Source organism: Raphanus sativus, chromosome 9 (genome assembly GCF_000801105.2).
Source record: "Raphanus sativus cultivar WK10039 chromosome 9, ASM80110v3, whole genome shotgun sequence".
Classification (NCBI taxonomy): domain Eukaryota; kingdom Viridiplantae; phylum Streptophyta; class Magnoliopsida; order Brassicales; family Brassicaceae; genus Raphanus; species Raphanus sativus.
In genome coordinates this window covers 36,947,164-36,971,620 of record NC_079519.1, presented here as the reverse complement: position 1 = coordinate 36,971,620, position 24,457 = coordinate 36,947,164, and the positions used below count along the sequence as shown (strand labels likewise).

Sequence of the window (24,457 nt, the reverse complement as noted above, 5' to 3'; positions counted from 1 at the left end):
GTCAAGAAATTGAAAGTTTGAGTTTTGAGTTTTTTTCTCTGGTTATAACAAGAGAGTCACTATAAGAGAGTATAATGCATGGAAGGCTATATAATTTTGGTATTGATCAGTTTGTATGCAAGACTTTAATCGCTCGGTTGAGCAGGTTAATGAAAATTATCAGATGACAAAAAGAAAAATGATAAGAGTCATTTTTATTTGCATATTTAAATTTTACTAATTTAGAATTTTAAGCTTTTAGTTTTTTAGCGAGAGGTAGTGGTCTTGATAAAGCCAAATAGGAAAGATCCCATACCCTTTGCAACACTCGCAGACAAAGCTAGGGCCGGGCAAAAAATCCGAACCCGAAAAATCAAACCGAATCCGATCCGAAAAAGTAGCACCAAACCCGAACCAAAATTGATTAAATATCCGAACGGGTTCAAAATTTCGGTATTTAAAGAACCGAAAACGAACCCGATCCGAACCGAAATATTTTGGGTACCCGAATGTATCCGAAATAAATTTATATACTTAAATATATACATTATTTTTATATATAATGTATATTAAAAATATTAAAAAATATATAAGATACCTTTAATTTTTCCAAAATACTCGGAAAATATATGCAAATAGTCAAAAGTAAATGTTTAAAATATTTCGGTTCGGGTTCGGTTCGGATCTTTACGGGTTCGGATAACCCATTTAATATGTTTTTAAATTTTCAAAATTCATTATATATTTTAAATTTCAAAATCTATAAGAAATATAATATATTAAATATAAATTTTCATAACATATATGTCAAAATACCTTAATTTAACATATAAATTAGTTTTCTTTGAATATTTGGATAAATAATTAATAGATATTTAACTATTTTTGATATTTTCAATATACTTTTTAGCTATTTTAAACATTTACTTTTGACTATTTGCATATATATGTCGAGTATTTTGGAAAACTTAAAGGTATCTTATATATTTTTAATATTTTAATATACATTATATATAAAATAATGTATATATTTAAGTATATAAATTTATTTCGGATACATTCGGGTAACCATAAAATTTCGGTTCGGATCGGGTTCGGTTTCGGTTCTTTAAATATCAAAATTTTGAACCCGTTCGGATATTTAATCAATTTTGGTTCGGGTTCGGTGCTACTTTTTCGGATCGGGTTCGGTTCGGTTTTTCGGATTCGGATTATTTGCACAGCCCTAATAAAAGTTATAAAACCAAACGGTTTCGTCTTCTTAGGAATAACCCTACTTTCCCCTTGGTGCAGCGTAGCTTCTATTTTCCTTTTTTTTATCATAGTTATGTTTTCATAAGGATAATTATAAACTCTATAGAGATAATGATTACTTTAGATAATAGAATTAGGATTTTTAGTAGCTTAGAGCATCTCCATCAGTAACCTCATGGGGAGGTTCACCAAAAAAAAATTATTTTTTTTTTTTTTTTACTGTTTGAACTTTTTTTCTAAAAAAAAAAAAAGTAATAACCGACCAATCGCGACTGCGAAATAGTGATGATACAGGTTTATCAGCAAAAGCTCGGGGAGGTGAGGTTCACAAGATTTAGCTTTTTTATTATTATTTTTTTTGGGAACCGTGTGAACCCCCGTTAGTTTCACTAATGGGGAAGCTATTAGTATATATATAAACACCTTAGGTCGTAAAAACCACTTTATGATTATAGCACTTAGAGTTACTATCTATCGGTTTCATTACACTTGCTTGTTACTTAAGCTTCCCTCTATCGCACCTACTCAATACTTTTATTTTTTTGTTCTTCCGCCAGGGAGCGCCAACCTAAATTGGAGAGGAGATGGAGAGGTCAAACAAAGGCGATTTCGTATCTAAGAGGAAGAGGAAGACAGCGACTACGAGTACTAGGGCGAAGAAGAAGAAGCCAATATTGGCATCTTTGTCGTCACTTCCCAACGATTTGCTAGTGATGATCGTGGCACGCGTTCCAATATTGTACTATCGGAATCTGTCAATAGTATCCAAGAGCTTTCGATCTATGGTGGCTTCACCTGAGCTTTACAAGGTCAGGTCACTCTTGGGCCTTACGGAGAGCTGTCTCTATGTATGCTTGAGGTTCGGGTTGGGTTCTTGTAAGTGGTACACCCTCTCCTCCAAGAGTAGTGGCGGCGGCTATGTTTTGGGTAGAGTCCCAATTGCCAATGATTCTCCTTGTAATGTGGGTTTGGGTTTGGGTAATTCAGATCTTGTGGCTGTTGGTTCTGATATCTACAACATTGACAAAGCAGATAAAACCACGCCCACCTCTAGTGTCTCGATTCTTGATTGCAAGTCTCACATGTGGCGTAAGGCTCCCAGCATCCCAATGGAGATAGAGTCACTTTCTGCCAGGGTCCTTGATCGAAATATATTTGTATTTGGACGACGCTACCATCAAGATGGTTCCTGGAAGGGCTCGCTCCAGGTATTCAACACAGATACGCAAACTTGGGATATCCCTCGGTGTGTATTGGACCAAGCCAGTCACACTTTTACTATTGACGGAAATCTCCACGCGGTAAATATATTTGGTTGGGTGTTTGCTTTCAATTCAAAGCAACGTAGATGGGACCTAGTTGAAATATATCCAAGCGTGGGTGAAATTACGTATTCGAAATCTTACTGCGAGATTGATAATGTTCTCTACTCTGTTTCTAAAGACGGAGCTCTAAGATGGTATGACACCGACAAAACAAGGTGGAAAGATTTGAAGGGTTTGGTAGGACTACCTAAGTTGCCTAATCCTTTTGCTGGTTATGGTTTTTATGTTAAATTAACGGGTTATGGTGGTCGAAAGATGATGGTTTTCTGGAGTACATATTTTAGTATCCCCTTCTCTCCCATGGAGACCATATATTGTGCCGAGATAGCGCTTGAAAGACGCAATGGAGATTGTTGGGGGAAACTTGAGTGGTATGATGGTGTGCTTTCAGTCCTTGCGGGAACTAAGTTTGTTAAAGTTCTTTCTGTAACGCTTTGATGATGAATGAATGTGTCTTGACTTTATTTTGCTAATTTTTATTTCAGATTCTAATCGACAATTTTTAGTTAACTGTCTATGGTCCTTGTACTCTTTATGTCTATGGTCCTTGTACTCTTTACATGACTGGGTCCTACAAATCAATTATGCTTTAGTTATTTTTATTGCTTACATATGCATGCTTTAGTATTTCATTTTTATACAGAAAAGAAACTAATTGTAACTTCTTTATTTATATCCTCGTATCTTCCAGTGAAAAAAATAATAGTCAGTGGCATATGAAACGTGCCATACATATGAAATGATGACTCTACTGGTATATTGTTGCTGGTAAATGAACTTGCAGAAAAAAGTGAACAAAAACTCGTAACGAAAGTAATCCTTGAAATGCGCCATACATATGAAATGTTAATTTTATGGAAGTTATCTTGAAAAAAAAAAGCTTGAGAAAGGGATGACCAATCAAGAGAATTGTGATCCGATGAAACTTAACAGACGAGAGTTACGGATGATTTGGTCAGTAAGTGTCCCTACTCTGCCTATGTGTGTCTCCAGCCTGTATAATGGCTCTTGTATGGTCTGCGAGGCGCCTCACTCTGCCTGTATACGTTTCCTTCCCCTCTTTGGCTTATCGTCAGATCCGAGAAGTGATCCAAGTCCCTCACCCCGTAGTTGTAGCCACTGTTCGAGCTTGCATGGTTCTGGTATGGCCTCCTCTGGTGCATAGCGTGTGGGTTGAAAGATGCTTGTCCCTGCAAAGCATTAGAATTATGTCTTCCGTTGAAGAAAGCTGGTGGTGCTCTTTGGATTGATTGGTTTTGTTGTGGACGAGGAAGATGGAGAAGAGAAAAGAAGAGCCCAAGTAAGAACAATTATGATTAATTTTAGTATATGTTTCTTTGATTGCATGTATAGTGAGAAGCGTACATTTTTGTCTACGACCTTTCATCCTCCGAAGAATGAAATGTGATGTTGAGCTCTTACTTCCGCGGAAAAAGGAGATCATTATTTATGCTACAATGACTGATCATCAGAAAAATTTCCAGGATCATCTGGTGGTGAATCGCACGTTGGAGACACACCTTGGAGAGAATGCGCTCCCAGGTACTTGTTAGAGAGATTGCTTGTTAGATTTACTTATGCTGACTTTGCATCTAAACGATATTCTTACTATATCATAACCACAAGGTCTCTCTCTTTATATGTAACAGATCGACGAATTCAATGATGAGAAGAGCAGCTGTAGAATATTTCTTCTCAGTACCAGAGCTGGAGGGCTCGGAATTAATCTTACTGCTGCTGATACATGCATCCTCTACGACAGCGATTGGGTAATCGAAATTAGTCCTTTTTTCTAAGAAGTTCTTACCTGCTCTTGTTTCTGTCGGGTGGTGTCTAACTGTGGTTACCTCATCATCCTCCAGAACCCTCAAATGGACTTGCAAGCCATGGACAGATGCCACAGAATTGGTCTGACAAAACCTGTTCATGTTTACAGGCTTGCGACGGCTCAGTCAGTAGAGGTAAAATTCTCTTCTGTTTCATAAAGCAACTTATTTTCTCTCTAGGTCGTCGGTGAGATTGTTGTCTACTGAGACTAGTTTATGACATTTGCGCAGGGTCGAGTTCTGAAACGAGCGTACAGTAAGCTTAAGCTGGAACATGTTGGTTATTGGCAAAGGGCAGTTTCATCAAGAACGTGCCAAGTCTTCAATACCACTAGAGGTTAGTTTCTCTCAAAACCAAATCCTTTTTTTTAAAATCATTATACTGTATTAGTAAAAAGGCTTGAACCAAAAAAAAATCACAGGTGAAGCTTTTCCAATGAAGGGTCCGGGTTGGGAAGTGGTCCTGCCTAGCTCAGTTGGAGGGATGTTGTCTTCACTCAACAGTTAGAATCACGGATTGAAAACCACTGCGGTGTGTTTTATTTTTCCGGAACATGACCGGTTACTTTTGCCTGAAAGGGGTTTGATCATTAGAGGACATCGGAAGTTTTTGTAAGTTCAGAAAACACCTTTGGAAACCTTTGGAAAGATGTGACTGAGTGGTGCTTTATGACTGAGCTCTCATGTGATTAAAAACAACAATTGTCCCTCTGCTTTTTTGCATTTGCGGATATTTTATTTATATTTAGGCACTTCCTAAGTTCAAAACTTGTAATCTTGCGTGTATAAAAAGCAACTATTAGGCATAGTTGATCATTATCGGTAATTGCAAAAAAAGTACAAAAGCTCCGTTGCCGGGAATCGAACCCGGGTCTCCTGGGTGAAAGCCAGATATCCTAACCGCTGGACGACAACGGAATTGATGATATAAAAAGATGATTAAAACCTTCATTATAATGCGTTTGTAAGAAAACGGTTGTAACGTAATATATGGTGGGAGAGTAAGGGTAGTAACGGAATTGAAGGAGTCATCGTGTTCCATTTCTCTCTTTGAAACACACGACAACCTTGGTGGCTGCTCTCACTGCCTTCATTTCTACGGATTTGCATTCAACTGAGATCCACTTGAAGAAGAAGAAGATGTGGCGCTGCGTGTCTCGTAGCCTTCGTGTTCCTTCATCATCATCAAAGACCTCACTCTCTGGATCTCGCTTTCCTAGATTCTTCTCCTCCTCCTCTTCGGTAAGATCTCTCTTCGTGTGCGTCTGGTTTTATTCATAGCAGGAAGGAATCATAGTTTTTGATGTTGATCGTAATTGCTTTCTGATCCATGTTAGCAAACCGGTGACTACACGATAGTGGATCACACCTATGACGCGGTGGTTGTTGGAGCTGGTGGTGCCGGACTTAGAGCGGCCATTGGATTATCTGAGCATGGCTTTAACACCGCTTGCATTACCAAGCTTTTCCCCACCCGCTCCCACACCGTCGCTGCTCAGGGTGGTATAAATGCTGCACTGGGAAACATGTCCGAAGATGACTGGAGATGGCACATGTATGATACTGTCAAAGGAAGCGACTGGCTTGGTACTCTTCCTCCTCCTCTCTTCTTTTCTTATTTTTTTATTAATTGATCTTGCTAATTTTGGCTATTATATGGTTCATTTGTGCGTGAATTAAGCATTTGTTGAGTTTCTTTCCTTTCCTTTCCTTTCCTTGTGAAGGTGATCAAGATGCTATCCAGTATATGTGTAGGGAGGCACCTAAAGCTGTTATTGAACTTGAGAATTATGGCCTCCCCTTTTCTCGTACTGAAGAGGGTAAAATCTACTAGCGTGCCTTTGGTGGTCAGAGTCTCGACTTTGGCAAAGGTGATCGATCTTTTTCTAACCTCTTGCTACCTCTTATTGACCTTGTTTTGGGAGTTTCGACATATTCTTTTCCTAAAAGGATTTTCTTTTTATTCTACCATCAGGTGGTCAGGCCTATCGTTGTGCTTGTGCTGCTGATCGGACTGGACATGCTCTGTTGCATACCCTATATGGACAAGCTATGAAGCATAACACACAGTTCTTTGTTGAATACTTCGCTCTCGATTTGCTCATGGCTAGTGATGGTATGTGTTTGGGATTATCATCTTTTCATTTTTCTCTTGTAGCTTCTGTTAGTATTTACGCAACACTGTTATCTGATGTGCAGGTACTTGCCAGGGTGTAATTGCACTCAACATGGAAGATGGAACATTGCATCGTTTCCGCTCTGCACAAACAATTTTGGCCACTGGGGTGAGAAGCTAGTTTTTGAGTAGCTTTTATATGATACGAATTTTCCGACTAGTGAAAATATACTTACCATGATGCCTCATGTTTCTCCAGGGTTATGGCAGAGCATACTTCTCTGCAACCTCAGCACATACCTGCACAGGAGATGGCAATGCCATGGTTGCACGTGCCGGTCTTCCACTCCAGGTCTGCCACCTGTTTCGTTTTGAGATCAGTGGTGAACATTGTCTTTGCTGCGCTAATAATGTTATTGCCTAATAAATTTATGCAGGACTTGGAGTTTGTTCAGTTCCACCCAACTGGTATATATGGAGCCGGATGTCTCATCACTGAAGGTTAGCGTCTTCTCCTCACATGCACGAGAATCTGCTTGCCAGACAAATATTTAATGTGTTTGGCGACATTTACATTGTCTATTATACAATTGCAGGATCTCGAGGTGAAGGTGGTATCCTTAGAAACAGTGAAGGTGAACGTTTTATGGAACGATATGCTCCAACTGCCAAGGATCTTGCATCTAGAGATGTTGTCTCCAGATCTATGACTATGGAAATCAGGGAAGGTCGTGGTGTAGGTATGCTTCCCTTAGAACTAGTTTTAGTTTCTTTTTTGGAGAAACTCACATTGCATGTCTTTGAGCTGTATCCTTGCTTAATTTTGTGATATGTCTTGTTTATAATATTTTGGATCTGTTGCTAATATCGCCAGGACCGCATAAGGATCATATCTATCTCCATTTGAATCATCTTCCACCAGAAGTTCTAAAAGAAAGGCTTCCTGGAATCTCTGAGACAGCTGCAATCTTTGCTGGTGTTGACGTTACCAAAGAGCCAATTCCAGTTTTGCCCACTGTTCACTACAACATGGGTGGCATCCCAACAAATTACCACGGCGAGGTAAGAATAGGAGAAGCCTTTGAGTGAAATCTGGGTAGAATGAATCATGAGATGCATTAAAGGCCTCGTAGCCAGAGTAATTCTTTTTGATTCTTGTCGTGCAGGTAGTGACCATCAAAGGAGATGATCCAGATGCAGTGGTTCCTGGGCTTATGGCTGCTGGGGAGGCAGCTTGTGCATCTGTTCATGGTGCCAACAGGCTTGGTGCGAATTCTCTCCTCGACATTGTCGTATTTGGCCGTGCTTGTGCAAATAGGGTTGCAGAGATAAGCAAACCAGGTTAGTCACTTTTGAGGATCTCTCGAGACTGTAGTGTCATTATTATTATAGTAAAATATAAAAAGAATAGTCTCTCTCTGGTGATGTTTTTAATAGCCTTATTTTGAATGATGCAGGTCAGAAACAGAGACCTCTAGAAGAGAATGCAGGTAAGAAGACGATCGAGTGGCTGAACAAGTTAAGACACTCAAGCGGTTCACTTCCTACTTCAAGTATCAGGCTGAACATGCAGAGGATTATGCAGAACAATGCAGCTGTCTTCCGCACCCAAGAAACATTGGAAGAAGGTAAAGTAGAAGAAAAACTTGTCTTAGCTTATTATTATTACTGAATTCAGAGCTCTATCTCACCTGCAAAGGCTACCAATTCTGAAATAATTGATCACAGGTTGTCAGTTGATCGACAAGGCATGGGAAAGTTTCGAGGATGTCCAGGTTAAAGATCGGAGTTTGATATGGTAAAAAAGAAGACGATACTTTTATAATGAGATTATTAATGTAAATAAGTAAACGATGTGGTAAAACTCTTGTGGTGAGTGCAGGAACTCTGATCTGATAGAGACAATAGAACTGGAGAACCTTTTGATAAACGCGTCCATAACAATGCATTCAGCGGAAGCACGAAAGGAAAGCAGAGGAGCACATGCTCGGGAGGATTTCACGGTTTGTTTCCCCTTCCTCTTAAAACATTCATATATATATATATAGCAATGACGATGATGATGATAGAGAACCACAGCTCTCAAATATATATAATGACTGTGTGCAGAAAAGGGAGGATGGAGAATGGATGAAGCACACATTGGGGTACTGGGAAGATGAGAAAGTGAGGTTGGAGTATAGGCCTGTTCACATGGACACTCTCGACGATGAGATTGACACTTTCCCTCCCAAAGCTCGCGTCTATTGATTTTATTTTCCCTCAAACAAGCAAGCAAGCAAGCAGCAGCCCGTATGATTTCTTTAGGTGCATCGGAATAATAATATCAGGTGAAAAAAGGAGGGAATTAGGAGAGGACACAAAGAACCGTTCCTCGTCTTCTGAGTTTTTCATTTTTACACCATTAAGGTTGTGAGTAATAAAATAAAATGAGAAAAACCCGTTAATTTGGTTGGTGTAATTCTGAATTCTCTTTAACCATTTCCTGATCCTCTTCTTATTATAATAACGAGGAGAACTTTTGCAAATAAATCTTACATTCATGTGGGATTAACCACTTTGCCATTGTTTAAGTGTTTTCACTAGTCATCTTCGCATCTTTTTTGCCTAGATTATTTACATGTTATGCCATTACCAATATCATATAGTAGTATATCTACCATTACTAGTATCTATCATATAGTATATCTTTCATTTCAGGAATCTAAATGCTATAAATACGTGTGTTTCAAAAAAAAGTGCCATAAATGTGTTACTGTCATCTCAACTCACATAATGACATGCAATTATATGACGTTTTGAGTAGTCTCACTTATAGAAATAACCCGAAAATTATATGTGTCACTTAACTTAATCCAAATCTCGCATGTCATGTTGTTACATAGTAAATTTTATATTGAATGAGACTATATATACTGAAGTAGACCATATATAATCATAACCATAATACGATGAATATAGATAAATGTATAGTAGTATGATATATGCTTTGGATACACTTTTTAACCGACCATCTTTATAATTGACCAAATAATGAAACTATCATTTTTGTTCCTTTTATTATATTCCAACAACTATTTATACAATATAGACTGTCTACAATATACTTATCTTGCATAATATACGGTGGCATTTGATCAAATGTATAGTAATAACGATTTTATAGATTTATTTATTATATTCAAACAACAATATATACTATGAAAAATATGGTTTATGGTATGTTTTGTACGTATATGGTTTATAGTATATTTTATTATCATCTACATTTATTGTACTTGATATAATGATACAAGATTTTTTGTTTCATTTATATGCATGTGCATTATTGATAGTGTCTACAATTAAATTCAATCAAAATTAATTGCAACTTTATATATGGTAATGAAATTACAAATGTTTAACTCCTTCTATATTTGTAATACAATAAATGTATGATATAGTACCAATTTTAAACTTTCTATCCTAACCATGCCTTAGTTACATATTTGGCATAAATGAATTATCATGATACAAATTATCTAATATGATTTTCTTAAATAAAAAACTATAAAATTAGCCAATGTGTGATTAAAAAATATATGATAACTATTGATTTTGAATGATAAATATTTGATAACATTTAGTGTATCATTTATAATGTTTCTTAATTTTATACTGGTAAATAAATTAAAAATCAGATTAATCATGTCAAACAATTTAAAAAAGTTTGTATATGTTATATTATTATTTTTTAAAAAATTTTAAATTACTAAAACTTTTTAAAATCTCATACTGAAAATTTTGTAATCAATAGTTTATTTTTTTTTCTTATCGCAAAATACAAATGATCATAAATCTGTATGAGTAGGAAGTTTCCTTTGATATATATTCATATTATATATATATATATTAAATATTATTAAAGTTAAACTATATGTCATATATATATATATTAGTTTCAAGATTTTAGAATCATATAACATATTTAAATTGATAAAATTTAATAGTTTTACAATTTTAATGATATCAAATCATTAAAATATATTTTACATATCTTTTTATAATAGAAAAAGATTCTATATTTAACAAATAATTTACAAAATATCTCAATCTGCGAAGGATGTGAGTTATTGCAAAACGTTAATAATTTAAGAACCCTTTAACCTTGCGCAAGGCGCAAGTCTTACCTATTACTCTATTATTTGGAGAAAACAGCCATTAGAACCTCAACTTTTCAAATTGAAGCCAAACAGACCTTCAACTTATGTTAGAGCTAAAAGAATCTTTAGCTTTCAAATATTAGTCGTCTTAACTATCATATTTTGTTGACCCGATAATTTAAGAAACATGAATAGTCAACTGTTGAACTCGATTATAAAAATAGATGTCGTTAATTCTCTAAACGATGTCGTTTTAAAAAATTAGTCAAACAACGTTGTTTTGCTTCTTTAAACACTTCAAATATCTTTTCCGCGAAATTAAAGTCTCAAATCGACTTCATATTCTTCACTCAAAAATAAGGAAGATGGAGTCAATTTACGGTTTTGGTTTCCAGAAAAGAAGGTTTGAGTGCTTACAAAAGCAAAATACGTTGTTTGATTAATGTTTAATCATTTTTTAAAACAATGTTGTTTAAGAAGTCAACAAACTTTTATATTTTCAATCGAGTCTAACATAGTTGACTATTCGGGCTTCTTAAGTGGCCGAGTCAACAAAAATATAATAATTAAAATGACAATATTTAAAAGTTGAACATTTTTTATCTCAAACATAAGTTGGAAGTTTTTTTTACTTTAATTCGAAACTTCCATAATTTTAATGGTTGTTTTCTCCTATTATTGGTACTTTCTTGTTAGCATTTTTCAATGTTATTTTAGCGGTAATAATATGATTTGAAACTCCAGATCCAATTTGGGTCTGTTTGTCCATGTCCGATCCAAAAATAGTTTTGTAGGTAAGAGTGGATATGTTGACCCTTAAGCATTAGGACTGATTCATTTTTAGCTGTTTCCAGAACTATTTTTATCAAATCTGTTTTGGATGGGTCAGCAATCCAACCGAACTAAAGTCTATATATTACTTCAGCTATTTTGAAATTTTTAGATTTAGTCCAGATAGATAACCTTGTCGCGTGCTGTGAAAAATGTTGTTGGGCATAGAAAATTGGTCCTTTATAATGCCTTCAAGGAACCATAAGTACACCTACTGCTAGATAATGTTTTTACTACAACACTCATAAGTTATTGATTTTAGGGTGTGATAATAAAATAAAATAAATAATCATCGTTCACTGCCTTTTCAAATATTGATGTACATTTAACAATTTCATCATTTTTTCCTCTTAATTGGGCCTTTGGGGAGTTTGCATTGTACTAAATGTAAGAAGCTTCCCTATTAGTGTGAATAATAATAGTTTAAAGTTAAACAGGGAAGAATCGTATTTGGTCAGTGGAAGATATACGACGTAGCACATACTCCAATTAATTCTCTACAGCTCATTGCTTCCATTTGTCAGCCTATCCGATGCCGACCATAAAGACTTTTATTTGGAAAAAAATTATTGTCTAGTTTTCGTTTCAGACTAATTTATATATCAGCAGTTTACAATATAAAAAATACAACGAACAGAATAGATTTTGATTATCCATTGCTTGATGAAATCATTAAATTTAAAATACAACAGTATAACCCCGCACGTACGCCTCCGTAGTACCCTGTGAACCTTTCGATGCATTAACTAGTGCTAACTACTTTAAACATTATATATACAAAATACATTATCATGAATTTATCATATACGGCCAACTCTTAACTTCAAGAAAAAGAATGCATATATTCCTAGATTATGACATCTTTGCTGCAATATATTCATTATTTTTTATATTTATAATGCTTAGATGATCTAAATATTTTTATATGCAGACATCAAATATTATTTTTATGTGGCAGTCAGTAGTAAATGATAAAAATTAATGGGATAGAACATCTCCTTCAAGACGCGTTGACGATTGCATTAGCGAGGCTTGTGTGTTGTGACCAATAGGCAATAGCCCATACCAAGTGGTAGATTCCTTGGGTTATGATGTCAAAAAACCCGTAGGAGTGGTCGATCGACTTTTGCTTATAATGAAGAAAACCAGATAAAGTGAACCATTTGCAAAGAATGCTAGAAGTAGAGAGACATTGAAGTGTTCTGTTTTCAAGTTTTGTTTGTCCTGGTTCACAAATCACGTGATAACAATGGGAGGACGGATGCACTACAAATTCAATTTGTTGTTTTCGAAAGCACTTTTGTATTGTAGTTGGCTAAGCCAGTAATGTAATTAGATTCTTATGATATATTGATATAATCCAAAGGTGAAATTCCAAATCTTATAAAATAGTGCACTGAATATTTTCAAAAAGGTCAAATCAATTATTTTGGACATTAACAGAGAACTAACTTTGACTAGTCATTCGGGAGAGAGAGAGCGTTGGGGCCTTAGCAAAAAGACACGTGGCGTAAACACACTTGTCGTTATCACCTGAGAAAAGCGCACTTAGAACCATGTGATTGACAACCGGTGTCCTTTGACTGCACGTTTCAATTTTTATTACTATAATCATTGTTTGAAGAGTTTGTTGTATTAAGGCCATCTCCAACCACTACACTATTTTAGTGACTATTTTAGTGTTGAAACTACACCATTTTAGTGTAGTTTTAGCACCAAATTTCTTTTCATCTCCAACCACAACACCAAATATCACACTAAAAAAAATATTCTCTATTATTATATTATTAAAAAAAGATTCTCTTAACTATTTAATATTTTAATACTCATTATTCTTATAACATATACAAGTAACTATTTTTAATAAGAACAAGATTAACAAATTTAAAACAATAATTATAATTATTGAATAATACTTTAAAAATACATATGAAATTAAAATAAAAAAAAACATACAAGCGAAATTAAAATAACTAAAAACATACAAATGAGAATACATATGAAATTAAAACAACTAAAACATACAAACGAAATTACATTGCATAAAAAAAATATGATACATCTTACTAATTATTAGAATTGCCATATTCACCCCACAAATGTTCGATTAGTGCATCTCGAAGTTCAAAATGAGCATCTCGGTCTTTGATTCTATAGTGCCGAGATAAGAATTTTTGAAATTGAGCATCATCACCACTTGTCATCTCAACTTCTGCATTTGGAACTTCACCTTGTTCTTCAATTGTTGCATTGATATCACGTTCATCCTCTATGATCATATTATGCATTATGATACAAGTTGTCATTATATCATGTAATACCTTTTTATTCCACATTCGTGATGGTCCTGCCACGATTGCAAATCTTGACTGCAATACTCCAAATGCACGTTCAACGTCTTTCCTACACGATTCTTGTTTCATTGCGAATAATTTTTTTTTAGGACCACGGGGATCGTGAATTGTTTGGACAAGAGTGGACCATTTTGGATATATACCATCAGCTAGATAATAACCCATGTTATAATGTTTTCCATTAATAACATAATTAGCCGGTGGAGCAGTTCCTTCTGCTAAATTAGCAAAAAGATGAGATGCCTCTAAAACATTGATATCGTTATTAGATCCCGGCAGACCAAAATATGCATGCCAAATCCAAAGATCATAATCAGCTACAGCCTCTAAAATGATGGTGGGAGAACCACTACGACCGGCATATTGTCCTCCCCAAGCTGTTGGGCAGTTTTTCCATTTCCAATGCATACAATCTAAACTACCCAACATACCTGGAAATCCTCGGTGTTCACCGATATGGAGTAGTCGTGCAACATCATTAGCGTCAGGTGATCGGAGATAGCGGCTTCCAAAAACCTCGACAACAGCACGACAAAAGCGCTTCAAACTTTCTAGGGCAGTTGACTCTCCGATTTTGATGTACTCATCAGTTGAATCCGCTGGTAGACCATACGCCAACATCCGAAATGCAGCAGTTATCTTTTGCAAACCAGACAACCCAAGTTTCCCGGCACCATCTCTCCTTTGGACAAAATATTTGTCATGTCTTTGTATCGCATCATAAATACGAAGAAACAAAGGACGCCCCTTCCGAAATCGCCGCCGGAACATCGCCTCAGAGAATAAAGGATTCTCTGCAAAATAGTCGTTGAAAAGATTGCGAGAAGCATTCTCCCGATCACGATCAATAACTCTATGACCATGAATCGATCCACCATGGTGTCTCTCGTTAAGTAGGTGTTGAGTGATGAAAAAATTATTGTTTGCAGTAATTTGGCATGCTACTTGCTTTTCAATATCATCATAATACTCATTATCTGAAGAAGAAGAAGAAGAAGATGATACATGAGATGAGCTACCAAAGTTATAATTCATCTTTGATAAAAAGAAATAGAAGATGATGGTCTTATTGTTCAAACATGATACACATTTTATAGGCAAATCATGCCATATTCCATTATCACATTATTAGAAAAAAACGAATCAATCTTAACCGTTCAATTTCTTTGACGATATCTAACCGTTGCTTTGATTAGTCATTTCATGTCATATTTCCACTATCACATTTTCAGAAAAATCAATCTTAACCATTCAATTTCTTTGACTAAAATCTATCCGTTGCTTTGATTAGTCATTTCATGTCATATTTCCACTATCACATTTTAAAAAAAAAACGAATCAATATAAACTCTTGCATTGATTAGTCACTTCTTGTCATATTCCATTATCACATACCAGAAAAAAATAAATCAATATAAACCGTTCGATTTATTTGACCAAGATCTAACCGTTGCATTGATTAGTCACTTCATGTCACATTCACATTATCATATTATCACAAAAATACGAATCACTTCTCTATATAAACATATACTTCTCTTTCAATGATCACACATCTCCAACTTATTTCTTACCACTACTATCTTTCTCAAAAATGACTTCAAGTCGTTCTTTATCATATTCCATTGATGAAGATATGCACTTATGTCATGTGTATCTTGATGTTTCTCAAAATCCAATCATAGGAATAAACCAGTCAAAAGATCAATTTTGGGCAAGAGTTGAAACTGAATACCAAAAGTCTGAGATTTCCAACCAGCAACCAAGACCAAGGAGATCTTTACAAACTCGAATGACTACAATTCTTTCAGCTGTCTCCAAGTTGAGGGGATGCGTTAATCAAATTGAAAACAAGAATCCTAACGGTGCTTCTGAACAAGACATTGTGAGTATATGTGATTTTCTATTTACTATATTTCATAATTTTATTGTATATATTAACTTATTTAATCTTTGCTCATTATTTAATTAGTTGAACCAAGCAAAGATGTTATTAGCCCAAGATGTCAAATATAAAAGAGGCTTCAAATTCGACCACGTCTGGCCTATCCTCAAAGGCATGGAAAAATTTACAAATAACAACGGTAATGCACCTAGTGCATTCCACGAAGAAGGTCGTAATATTTCATCATCCCCATCATTTTCAGTTGATCCTGAGTCATCACCATCCCCCGGTATGAATTCATTTGATCTAAATATAAATTCTGACGAAGGCACTTCTAATTTATCTTCAAGACCTATGGGTGTGAAGAAAGCTAAGAGAAAATTACAATCTGAAGAACAATTTAAACAATTGATGGAGCAAAATGATAAACTTCTCAAAGCTATAACTAAAGGTAATTCGGAACGAAATGAAATTCAAAGGCAAAAGGTCGAGGTAGCAAAAATGAAAGAAGAGAATAAAATATTATTCGCAGATTTGAATTCTATAACTGATCCTGCATCTCGTGCTTATATCGAAAATCGGAAACAAGAAATTATAAGAAAACGAGCTCAAACCAGTCAATCTAACGAACAAGGAGAAGATGTCCAATACCAATATCATGGATCACAATATCGAACATCACAATATCAAGGAGATCAAGCTGAAGGACAACCATCTCATAGAGAACAAGTTCAAGGTGAAAACCAAATGTCACCAAATGATCAAGAAGATTATACCCCGTATTATAATTATCTTGATGGAGCTGATAATAATTTTCCGGGTTTTTAGATTATTATGTTAGTCAATCTAATGTTTTCCAGTTTTTTTTTTTTGGCAAATTTATGTATTTTTTTTATTTCTGCAAATCTATTTTCTCGTATGCACTTTTTATGTTTGGTTGGTGTTTATTTGGGTAATTTTATGTATTTTAAATGATTTTTATGTATTTTAATCCCATTTTAAATGTTTTATTAATTAATAATTTATATTAACTAAAATTTAGAAATCACATTAAGATTTATTAAAAAATAAATTTAATATCACATTACATATTAATGAATTTTATTTGCTATTTTGTAAAAGTAAATATAATGAATTAAGTTATGTAAACAATAAAAGAAAATCAAAAAAAAAAAAAACTTATCCCGTCGCTACAGTACCCACACTATATTTAGTGTGATACTGTATCAAAAATGACGAAGACACTATAATAGCGTTGCATATAGCGTCTTGTTGGAGATGAAAAGTGAAATTTTGACGGCAAAATGGCGTTATGCCGTCTACGTTGGAGTTGCCCTAATAGTCTTTTACACTTTTGTCATTTCCTATACAGGCTTGGGTCAAGTATTTGACATAACACAAGCTTTTTTACCAGATAGTTCAAAAAAAATCAAATGCGTAAGACCCCCGAATTTTACAATTTGCAAAATAATGCTTCCAAACATTGACAGTGCATAGGCTAAAACACAGCAAGATTGTACTACATAAAACGTTTTCTTGTTGCACCTATATAACGAGAATTCAAACTTTTTCTGGAACCCACGAAAATTATAGTATAGTAAACTATCATAAATATTACAAACGACTCAACGACTGATGATTTTATTTATTTTATGAAAATTAACATTTAACTGCATTATAATAAAAAATATTTTGACGATATTCATGTATCATGTTGAAGATTTTATTAACTTTTTTTTTGCTTAAATTTGAAGATTTTATTAACTTACATATTTATGTTTCAATATATAATTTTTAAGTGATTCTTGATGTTTCGTAATAGAATATGTTCTCAAATATAAAGCTAACTTTATCTTTATAAAAAACTGTAATTAGTTTACATTTTTGGTATTTACGTTTATAAAAAAAATATAGTTTTATATTATTTAAAAAAGAAACATAGAGAGTATAATTTTTTTTTTAGAGTTTGAAATTTAAATCTTCTAATGTAAAAATGTTAATGAACTGTCAGTTAAACTACCAGACTAAAAAACACTTTCAATAAAATTCAACCCGAAGTATAGCCAATTTGGAAACAGTTCGATAAAAAAAAAAGTTCAACCCTTAATAAAGTTATAAAAAAGATTTAGCGGAGCATGTAGTAACTTCTTACATGCCCTTTCATGTTAACCGACTGCTGCAGTTAGAAAAAGGAGAAGGTAACGATATACATCATGATTAAGATGTGATTTAAGACTAATTAAACAATGTACGATGACTAGCTAGTACCTTACATTTACGCAAGCATTTAGCCAAATAGAGAATTAGAAGTAACGAAATTGTTCACTTTGGTCATCTCTCTATGTGTATACAGTTTACTTAACGTAATGTAGTTGTGTATATATACTACTAAATGAGTGTAACAGAGGAAGCACGTGTGGTCAGGGAAAGGGTCGGCATCGCCAGCTAATAACACTCTGTTTACTATTGAGTCAAACCACACTCACTGCTCGAGAGATTATGGTTCATACTTTTTATATAAAACTTTTAGATATGATATTGCTACAAAAGAAATTGTCATAAATAAATTGTTTAATCATATATATACATACCTGAGAATAAAAGTTACCAATAAAATAAACCAATAAGTTCATATAAGTTTAACAACTGGTTATTATTTTTTATAAATAACATTTAACGGAGGATTGAGTTTCTTTGAATATAGCATCGAATTCGCATAGTTACAAATACTCTCACCATACAAGAGTAGCTGGAAATGTTGAAAGCTTTAACTCTGCCTAAACTCATACACTTTCTGCACACACACAAAATAAGACACTCTGGCTTTCCCAGAGGCTCTTTAATACACTGTTTTTTATATAAATTATTAAGAACATTGTAGAAAAAGGAGTGACGTTGCTTTCAAAGACACTTCCGTGGAAAAGATGCCATCTCTCCAAATCTGACTACTATGACACTTTCCTTTTATATCTTTTCTCCCTCATTTCTTTCCATTTCTATTAGTTTTATCAATTATTCAAATTTGAATCTTTTATTTTTGGACCCACAGTCATTTCTTACTTACCAATGCATTTGATATTTTTTAAAGCTTGCAAAGCCCTAGAAGTGAAAAGTAAACTACCGAAGGAGGTAAATTTACAATTATACCGGTATCATGAAATGTAAATGCAGTTTGACCATTTATATTTTTCGTAATTATTTATCTATCACATAATATGCATTAATTAGGTCCCTAGTTCTTTCCCTCTCTCTCCCTGAAAAAAAACATCGAGTAAAACAATAACATCTAATATAATACGTAGTTTACCATACTACTAAAGAGAGTATCAAGTTCTCATATCCTAAAGAAGCCTCCCGCCATCATCCGCTAATGCTTTAAATAAATCATCCATAGAGATTTCACTTTATATGATTTGTTAACTAGATGGCGAGTCTAATTTATTTTTTAAAAGTTATCTACGCATACATCATACATGGGTGTTTTTTTTTTTTCTGAAACAAAACAAGCAAAGATGTATGCGACTCTTCGCAACTTCTAAACAGTAAACTCTTGCCACTTTTATTTTAAATGCACCAAATTTTAGCCAAAAAAGCTTATAAACAGGAGTATTGTTTTCTTTTTCTAACAATTAAGACTAATTTTAATATATTACTGGTTAATAGGAGTATATTAAAAAGCAGTGCCTTAACTTAAGTAGTTCACTAGTTCCTCCTAAATGAAAAATCAAATTGACTATCAACGTATTCCTAAATCATAACTAGGAGACACTGGAAGACACACAGTTATTACATTATGACAAAACATCATACCATACGTTCACGATCTGACTTGGCAATGCATGCCACTTCATATTTTCCTGTTAATAAAAGGCCAGAATAGAATAACATAAAAATAAAAGGTGCTGATAATTGTGTTACCCAACGTCAAAACCAATTAAACACTACTATCCAATATGTTGAAAACACTATACAGTTCATGTCACAGGATCAAAAATAAATTACCAGAATCGACCAATAATTGAACTGTGTTTGAAACACTTGGATACAAAATTATATCCAATAAATAATTTCCTCCCCAATAGTAACATCTGTTTTCTATAAAGAAATTATTTTCATAAAAATTAATATTATACACTATTTTGGTTGTTATGGTGGCTTTATCATTGATCCTTCGTGCAAAAGAACTAAATGAGTATTGGGTACTATATAATACTACTGCACAAGGCTTCTCTGTGCAACTGACTGTCCCTACCAGAATTAAATCTCTCTCTCTCTCTCCAAAAGAACGAGTTTATAATTCGACACAAACGAGCTCTGTCTCTAATGGCATGCTTAGAAATGTACAACTTCAATGGTGGTGGTGACATGAGTCCTAGAATCTCTTTCTCTAATGATTTTGTTGAGACTAGGCCTGAGACAACGAAGACGCCAAGATCAAGCCCTCTCTCCAAACCAGAGGGCTCTTCCTCAGCTGCTGATAACTTCGAGTTTTCTGTCTCCGACTACACAATGATGCCTGCTGATGAACTTTTCTCTAAAGGAAAGCTTTTGCCTTTCAAGGAGACTAACCAAGTCCAGAGAACATTAAGAGAAGAGCTCCTCGTTGAAGATGAAGAAGAAAGTTCTCGTGATGCTACCAACATCTTCTCTGTCAAGCCACCCATCTTCTCATCTTCCTCTAAGGGAAGATGGAAAGGGCTTTTGGGCCTTAAGAGGACCCATGTTTGGTCTAAGAACAATGAAGATCCATTTGTCCATATGATCAATAACAAACAGTCTCAGGTACTACTTTCTCATATATGAGTTTTGTCATAACTTCCACATTAATTCTACTGCGCATTGATGAGAGTTTTGTAATTTGCTAGTTTTTGTTAGATATAAAAATATAATTTGTTTTCCTTGGATTTTTTTGGATTTCAGGAAGCAATGGGTGGACGAGAAGGCTCAAGTTGCAGGAACATGAAGAAGAGTATGTAGAGCTTTAAAAACAAGCTTTTGATTTGTTTTTATTTAGCTAGGAACATGGTTGCTTCCAGATTTTAATTTTATTTTATATTTTATGTTAAACTTAGATCTGAAATGTTGTGTTGTTTTAAGAAAAATTAGGCACTTATGTGTTGTTGAAGGGGACGGTTTATTTCATTACCTCTTTTCCACCACTCATGTTTCATCGATCTTGTGAAGGGATGTAATTTTATTTGGGTGTACAAAAGAAAAAGTAAAAAAAAAAGAGTGAGTAGTTCAGAAAATTTAGTTTCCAGTTTTAAAATTAAAGTAACGCATATGATTTTTGTTATCGTCTCTATATATCTACTCTCTGACTATTTAAAACCATTCAACTCCAACTCATCTCTCGTTGACAGCATTATCTGCTGCTTAATGCATCAAAGATTCTGAAATAAGTAAAAATAGAGTTATTCTTGGGTTCACCCTCTAGAGTGAACCTTTAGATTCACCAACCAATATGATTCAAGTATTTTATATTTAATATTTTTTTAAAAAGTAAATAAAATATTGTTAAATTATATTATGTTTTCAAATAAATAGCTAAAAATAAATAAAAATAGTTGTAGTTGCAAATTTTTTTTTAATAAGAACTCTAAACCCAAAATACTAAACCCTAAACCCTTGGAAAACCCTAAACCCTTGAGTAAACACTAAACCGTTGGATGAATCATAGTTTTAAAAATTAAAAAAATCTTTTTTTCAATTATTACTGTTTTTGTTTATTTTTAACTATTTATTTTAAAAACATAATATAATTTAAGAAGATTTTGTTTCTTTTTTAAAAATATATTAAATAAAAAATACTTGAATCCTATTGGTTGGTGAACCTAAAAAGGTTCACCCTAAGGGGTGAACCCAAGAATAAGTCGTAAAAATATACATGGTTTCAACAGTTATGGCATTGCAGTATTGACAGAAAATTAATTTTGTTTTTATTTACCGGGTATGTAATGAAATAGCCCTAATAAAATAATTTAATTTAAAGCAAAAAACTCTCTAACAAACCGGTAGAATATACAGTATAATGGTATTACTACCAAATAGGTTGATACAAAATATTTTTGCAAATTTGTGTGCTTGTGATGGACTAAATCTAACCACTAATTCTTTTTCACAAATAAGTGTGCTAACCACAAAGCTGGTAGATTTTAAATCTCCAAAGTACAAACTGAAAAGAAGAAGAGCAACGCCATAACAAAGAAAGATATACAATTCGACACAACAACAACAACAAGCGACTGTTAACCCATATGCGAATGCAAGGAGAAAAATACCATACATAACCATAGGCATTAAATAAAATAAATCAGACTCTTGTCTCTTTGGGCCTATAGTCGAAATATATAAATAAATATCCACAGAAAGTCTATGAGCAATGGAAATTCGATTTGATATGTTATTGGGCTTCTCTTAAACCAATCAAAGCAACAAGCCTACATATATTCATAGCGTTTTCATCTGCAGGGATTGTGATCTAACATCTCCGACTTAGTCTCGGTGACTATGATCGATGACAAAATATTCAGTCCAGTTATGTTGAAACAAAGATCAAGTGACAAGGAGCTTATCATAACCGCTTTATTATGAAAACAAATACCATGAAAACCACCATAGTTTGTCATTGTCATGGATATGGAAATAATACAACTACAAAGGTATTCAAAGTTTTTGAAGATTACAATTCAAAATTTTTTATGGGTGGTTCTTCGTTGGAGATGTAATTCTTTTGTTGTATGGATGTTAGAAACATTAAAATTTGGCAGTTTTAGTTTCTATTTCTTATAAGAAAAATCAATAGATTTGTTTTTTTTTCCTAAGAAATTCTATAGATCCTATTTAGAATCTGGCTAATGTTATACAACACATAGATTTTGAAAAAGAATTTGAAATAATCTTCAAAAAGATAACAAAATGGTGTTGCATAAGAAGAAGCAAGATGAATTAGAAGAAAAGTTCTTCTAATCTATTAATTTAGGGATTATCTACTATTTGAAGTTCTCATTTAAATTTTGGACTCTTTCATAATTGTTACTAGAATATATCATGCCTCCTATACAATGCAACCTACCAACTTAAATTAAACCAAATCTTAACCAACATAGATTAGTTAAACCTAACCAGTAACACTTTTATAATATTTTTGGTTAATCTCTTAATATAATTAGATCATATAAAACTGAATCACTCTTAAATCAACGAGTTCTATATCATTCCAGACATAAGAGAAAAAATATCCGACTCATTTACAACGTAAGCATACAAAAACCGTGTATGCTTATGCTCATTGATCTTCCAAAAACCAAATAATTGTGGCATATACCAACATAGGCTCATGTTCGTATCACTAACTTTACTTCCATATATTTACTCTTCATCTACATCATATCACAACATATACACAGTTATGCAAGAACATGATTTTTTTTTGTTCAAATAACCAAATAATGGTGGCATATGGTCAGTAAATTTATTAAATATGTTTTTTTATATATTACATTTTACGAGACTTTTTGTATAAGTTTTTTTTGAAAAAGGGCATAACTCTGTGTATAAGTTAAAAAGTAAAAGGTGTGACAAGACAAATTATTATACCAAAAATGAAAAAAGATTAAATACAAACTAATAACAAATACAACACAAATTATAACACTATTAAATTCTATATATATTTAATAAAATATTATATATATGTCTAATATGTATATATATATATATAAAAATGTTACACAAAATATATAATATTATATACACATATTATATATACCATATATTATTAATTGAAATTTGACAAATCAATTTCCGCCCTTTAGGGCGGGTCCTAATCTAGTTCTTCATATTTTAATCTTTGTGTCGTAATGTTTTCTTATCTTATCTTTGCAATCAATTTTGTATTTATGTTGTTTTCTATTTTTATTGTAACTTTACGTTTTATTTAAACAAAATAATTGTTATAAAAAATGGTAGACAAAAATTAGAAAATGCATTTATCATTCATTGCAAAAAGTGCAAAAGATACAATATATGCATTAACGCAAAAAAGAAAGGAAAAGGAAAAAAATAAGAGGTTATATGCATTAACGCAAATACTAAGGCTTTGCGTGAGAACTGTGGTTTAACAAAACGCATATAAAATGAGGTTACCATTCACCGTTACATTTTCACTATTGATTGTTTAAATAAAACAATTATAAATAAGAAAATAAACTGTAACGGGACAGCTTTCTATTGGTACCGCACTTTTAAATGAGAAGTGTGTATTAACATGTGGTCCAGTACACTGTTGTTCACTAGTATATATATTCTTTTTACCAAAGTTCACTAGTATGTTAAAAACTTTTTTTTGACAAATTTATTGTTATTGAATAACTAAAAATGCACAGAAAATATATGCAATCAACATTTGATATTTTATTTCACCTTTAAGAGAATATGGAAACTCTGATCTTATATAACTTTTTGGTGTTTAAACCGAAGCCAAAAATTATTTTACCTTTAAATTATAATACACTTATTTATTTTTTTAAACAATAACCGACATAACTTTTACAAACAAAAACATGATATATTATTTTTAAAATTACATAATAAAGATTCAGTATTAAAATTTTGAACTGATTTAATTACATTTTTATTTTAAAATAAAAAGTTTAAATGAATTTTGTTTAAAAAATTTAGCACAATTATTATATAAAATATGATATTGGCTATAAAATTTTATTAATCGCATATTAAATTTCA

At 33.2% G+C, this 24,457-nt stretch overlaps 5 protein-coding genes and 1 non-coding gene across 6 annotated transcripts; 4 read left to right on the top strand and 2 right to left on the bottom strand.

The window, feature by feature from the left end:
- Nucleotides 1-1,665: 1,665 nt before the first annotated feature.
- On the top strand, nt 1,666-3,050 carry LOC108827837 (F-box/kelch-repeat protein At5g51250-like). Its single transcript, XM_018601335.2, has one exon. It carries the CDS (start codon nt 1,818-1,820, stop codon nt 2,994-2,996), a length of 1,179 nt encoding a protein of 392 aa, XP_018456837.1. The 5' UTR covers nt 1,666-1,817; the 3' UTR covers nt 2,997-3,050.
- A 2,180-nt stretch (nt 3,051-5,230) lies between these two features.
- TRNAE-UUC (transfer RNA glutamic acid (anticodon UUC)) lies at nt 5,231-5,302 on the bottom strand. Its single transcript has one exon. It is a non-coding gene; the product is annotated as a tRNA-Glu (tRNA).
- Nucleotides 5,303-5,405: 103 nt separating this feature from the next.
- Nucleotides 5,406-9,065, top strand: LOC108827836 (succinate dehydrogenase [ubiquinone] flavoprotein subunit 1, mitochondrial-like). Its single transcript, XM_056995043.1, is given in 14 exon segments — nt 5,406-5,626; nt 5,722-5,971; nt 6,109-6,255; nt 6,360-6,500; nt 6,584-6,669; nt 6,760-6,852; nt 6,938-7,001; nt 7,097-7,240; nt 7,375-7,562; nt 7,667-7,841; nt 7,958-8,128; nt 8,229-8,298; nt 8,383-8,503; nt 8,610-9,065. Coding segments are annotated over 14 exon segments (1,893 nt in total). The 5' UTR covers nt 5,406-5,524; the 3' UTR covers nt 8,751-9,065.
- Nucleotides 9,066-13,416: 4,351 nt separating this feature from the next.
- LOC130499905 (protein ALP1-like) lies at nt 13,417-14,958 on the bottom strand. Its single transcript, XM_056994400.1, has one exon. It carries the CDS (start codon nt 14,860-14,862, stop codon nt 13,540-13,542), a length of 1,323 nt encoding a protein of 440 aa, XP_056850380.1. The 5' UTR covers nt 14,863-14,958; the 3' UTR covers nt 13,417-13,539.
- A 429-nt stretch (nt 14,959-15,387) lies between these two features.
- Nucleotides 15,388-16,695, top strand: LOC108850598 (uncharacterized). The gene is made up of 2 exons (XM_056994401.1): nt 15,388-15,712; nt 15,800-16,695. The coding sequence occupies exons 1-2, from the start codon at nt 15,422-15,424 to the stop codon at nt 16,538-16,540; spliced, it is 1,032 nt and encodes a 343-aa protein (XP_056850381.1). The 5' UTR covers nt 15,388-15,421; the 3' UTR covers nt 16,541-16,695.
- A 3,243-nt stretch (nt 16,696-19,938) lies between these two features.
- On the top strand, nt 19,939-20,952 carry LOC108826530 (uncharacterized). Its single transcript, XM_018599904.2, has 2 exons — nt 19,939-20,494; nt 20,633-20,952. Exons 1-2 carry the CDS (start codon nt 20,036-20,038, stop codon nt 20,687-20,689), a joined length of 516 nt encoding a protein of 171 aa, XP_018455406.1. The 5' UTR covers nt 19,939-20,035; the 3' UTR covers nt 20,690-20,952.
- Nucleotides 20,953-24,457: the final 3,505 nt, after the last annotated feature.

What these genes read in the sequence shown, in the direction of transcription:
- LOC108827837 (XM_018601335.2), top strand. Translation starts at nt 1,818, where the DNA reads ATGGAGAGGTCAAACAAAGGCGATTTCGTATCTAAGAGGAAGAGGAAG.
- LOC130499905 (XM_056994400.1), bottom strand. Translation starts at nt 14,862, where the DNA reads ATGAATTATAACTTTGGTAGCTCATCTCATGTATCATCTTCTTCTTCT.
- LOC108850598 (XM_056994401.1), top strand. Translation starts at nt 15,422, where the DNA reads ATGACTTCAAGTCGTTCTTTATCATATTCCATTGATGAAGATATGCAC. An exon ending in GTGCTTCTGAACAAGACATT is followed by an intron (nt 15,713 to 15,799) that starts GTGAGTATATGT and finishes TTATTTAATTAG; the next exon opens with TTGAACCAAGCAAAGATGTT.
- LOC108826530 (XM_018599904.2), top strand. Translation starts at nt 20,036, where the DNA reads ATGGCATGCTTAGAAATGTACAACTTCAATGGTGGTGGTGACATGAGT. An exon ending in TCAATAACAAACAGTCTCAG is followed by an intron (nt 20,495 to 20,632) that starts GTACTACTTTCT and finishes TTTGGATTTCAG; the next exon opens with GAAGCAATGGGTGGACGAGA.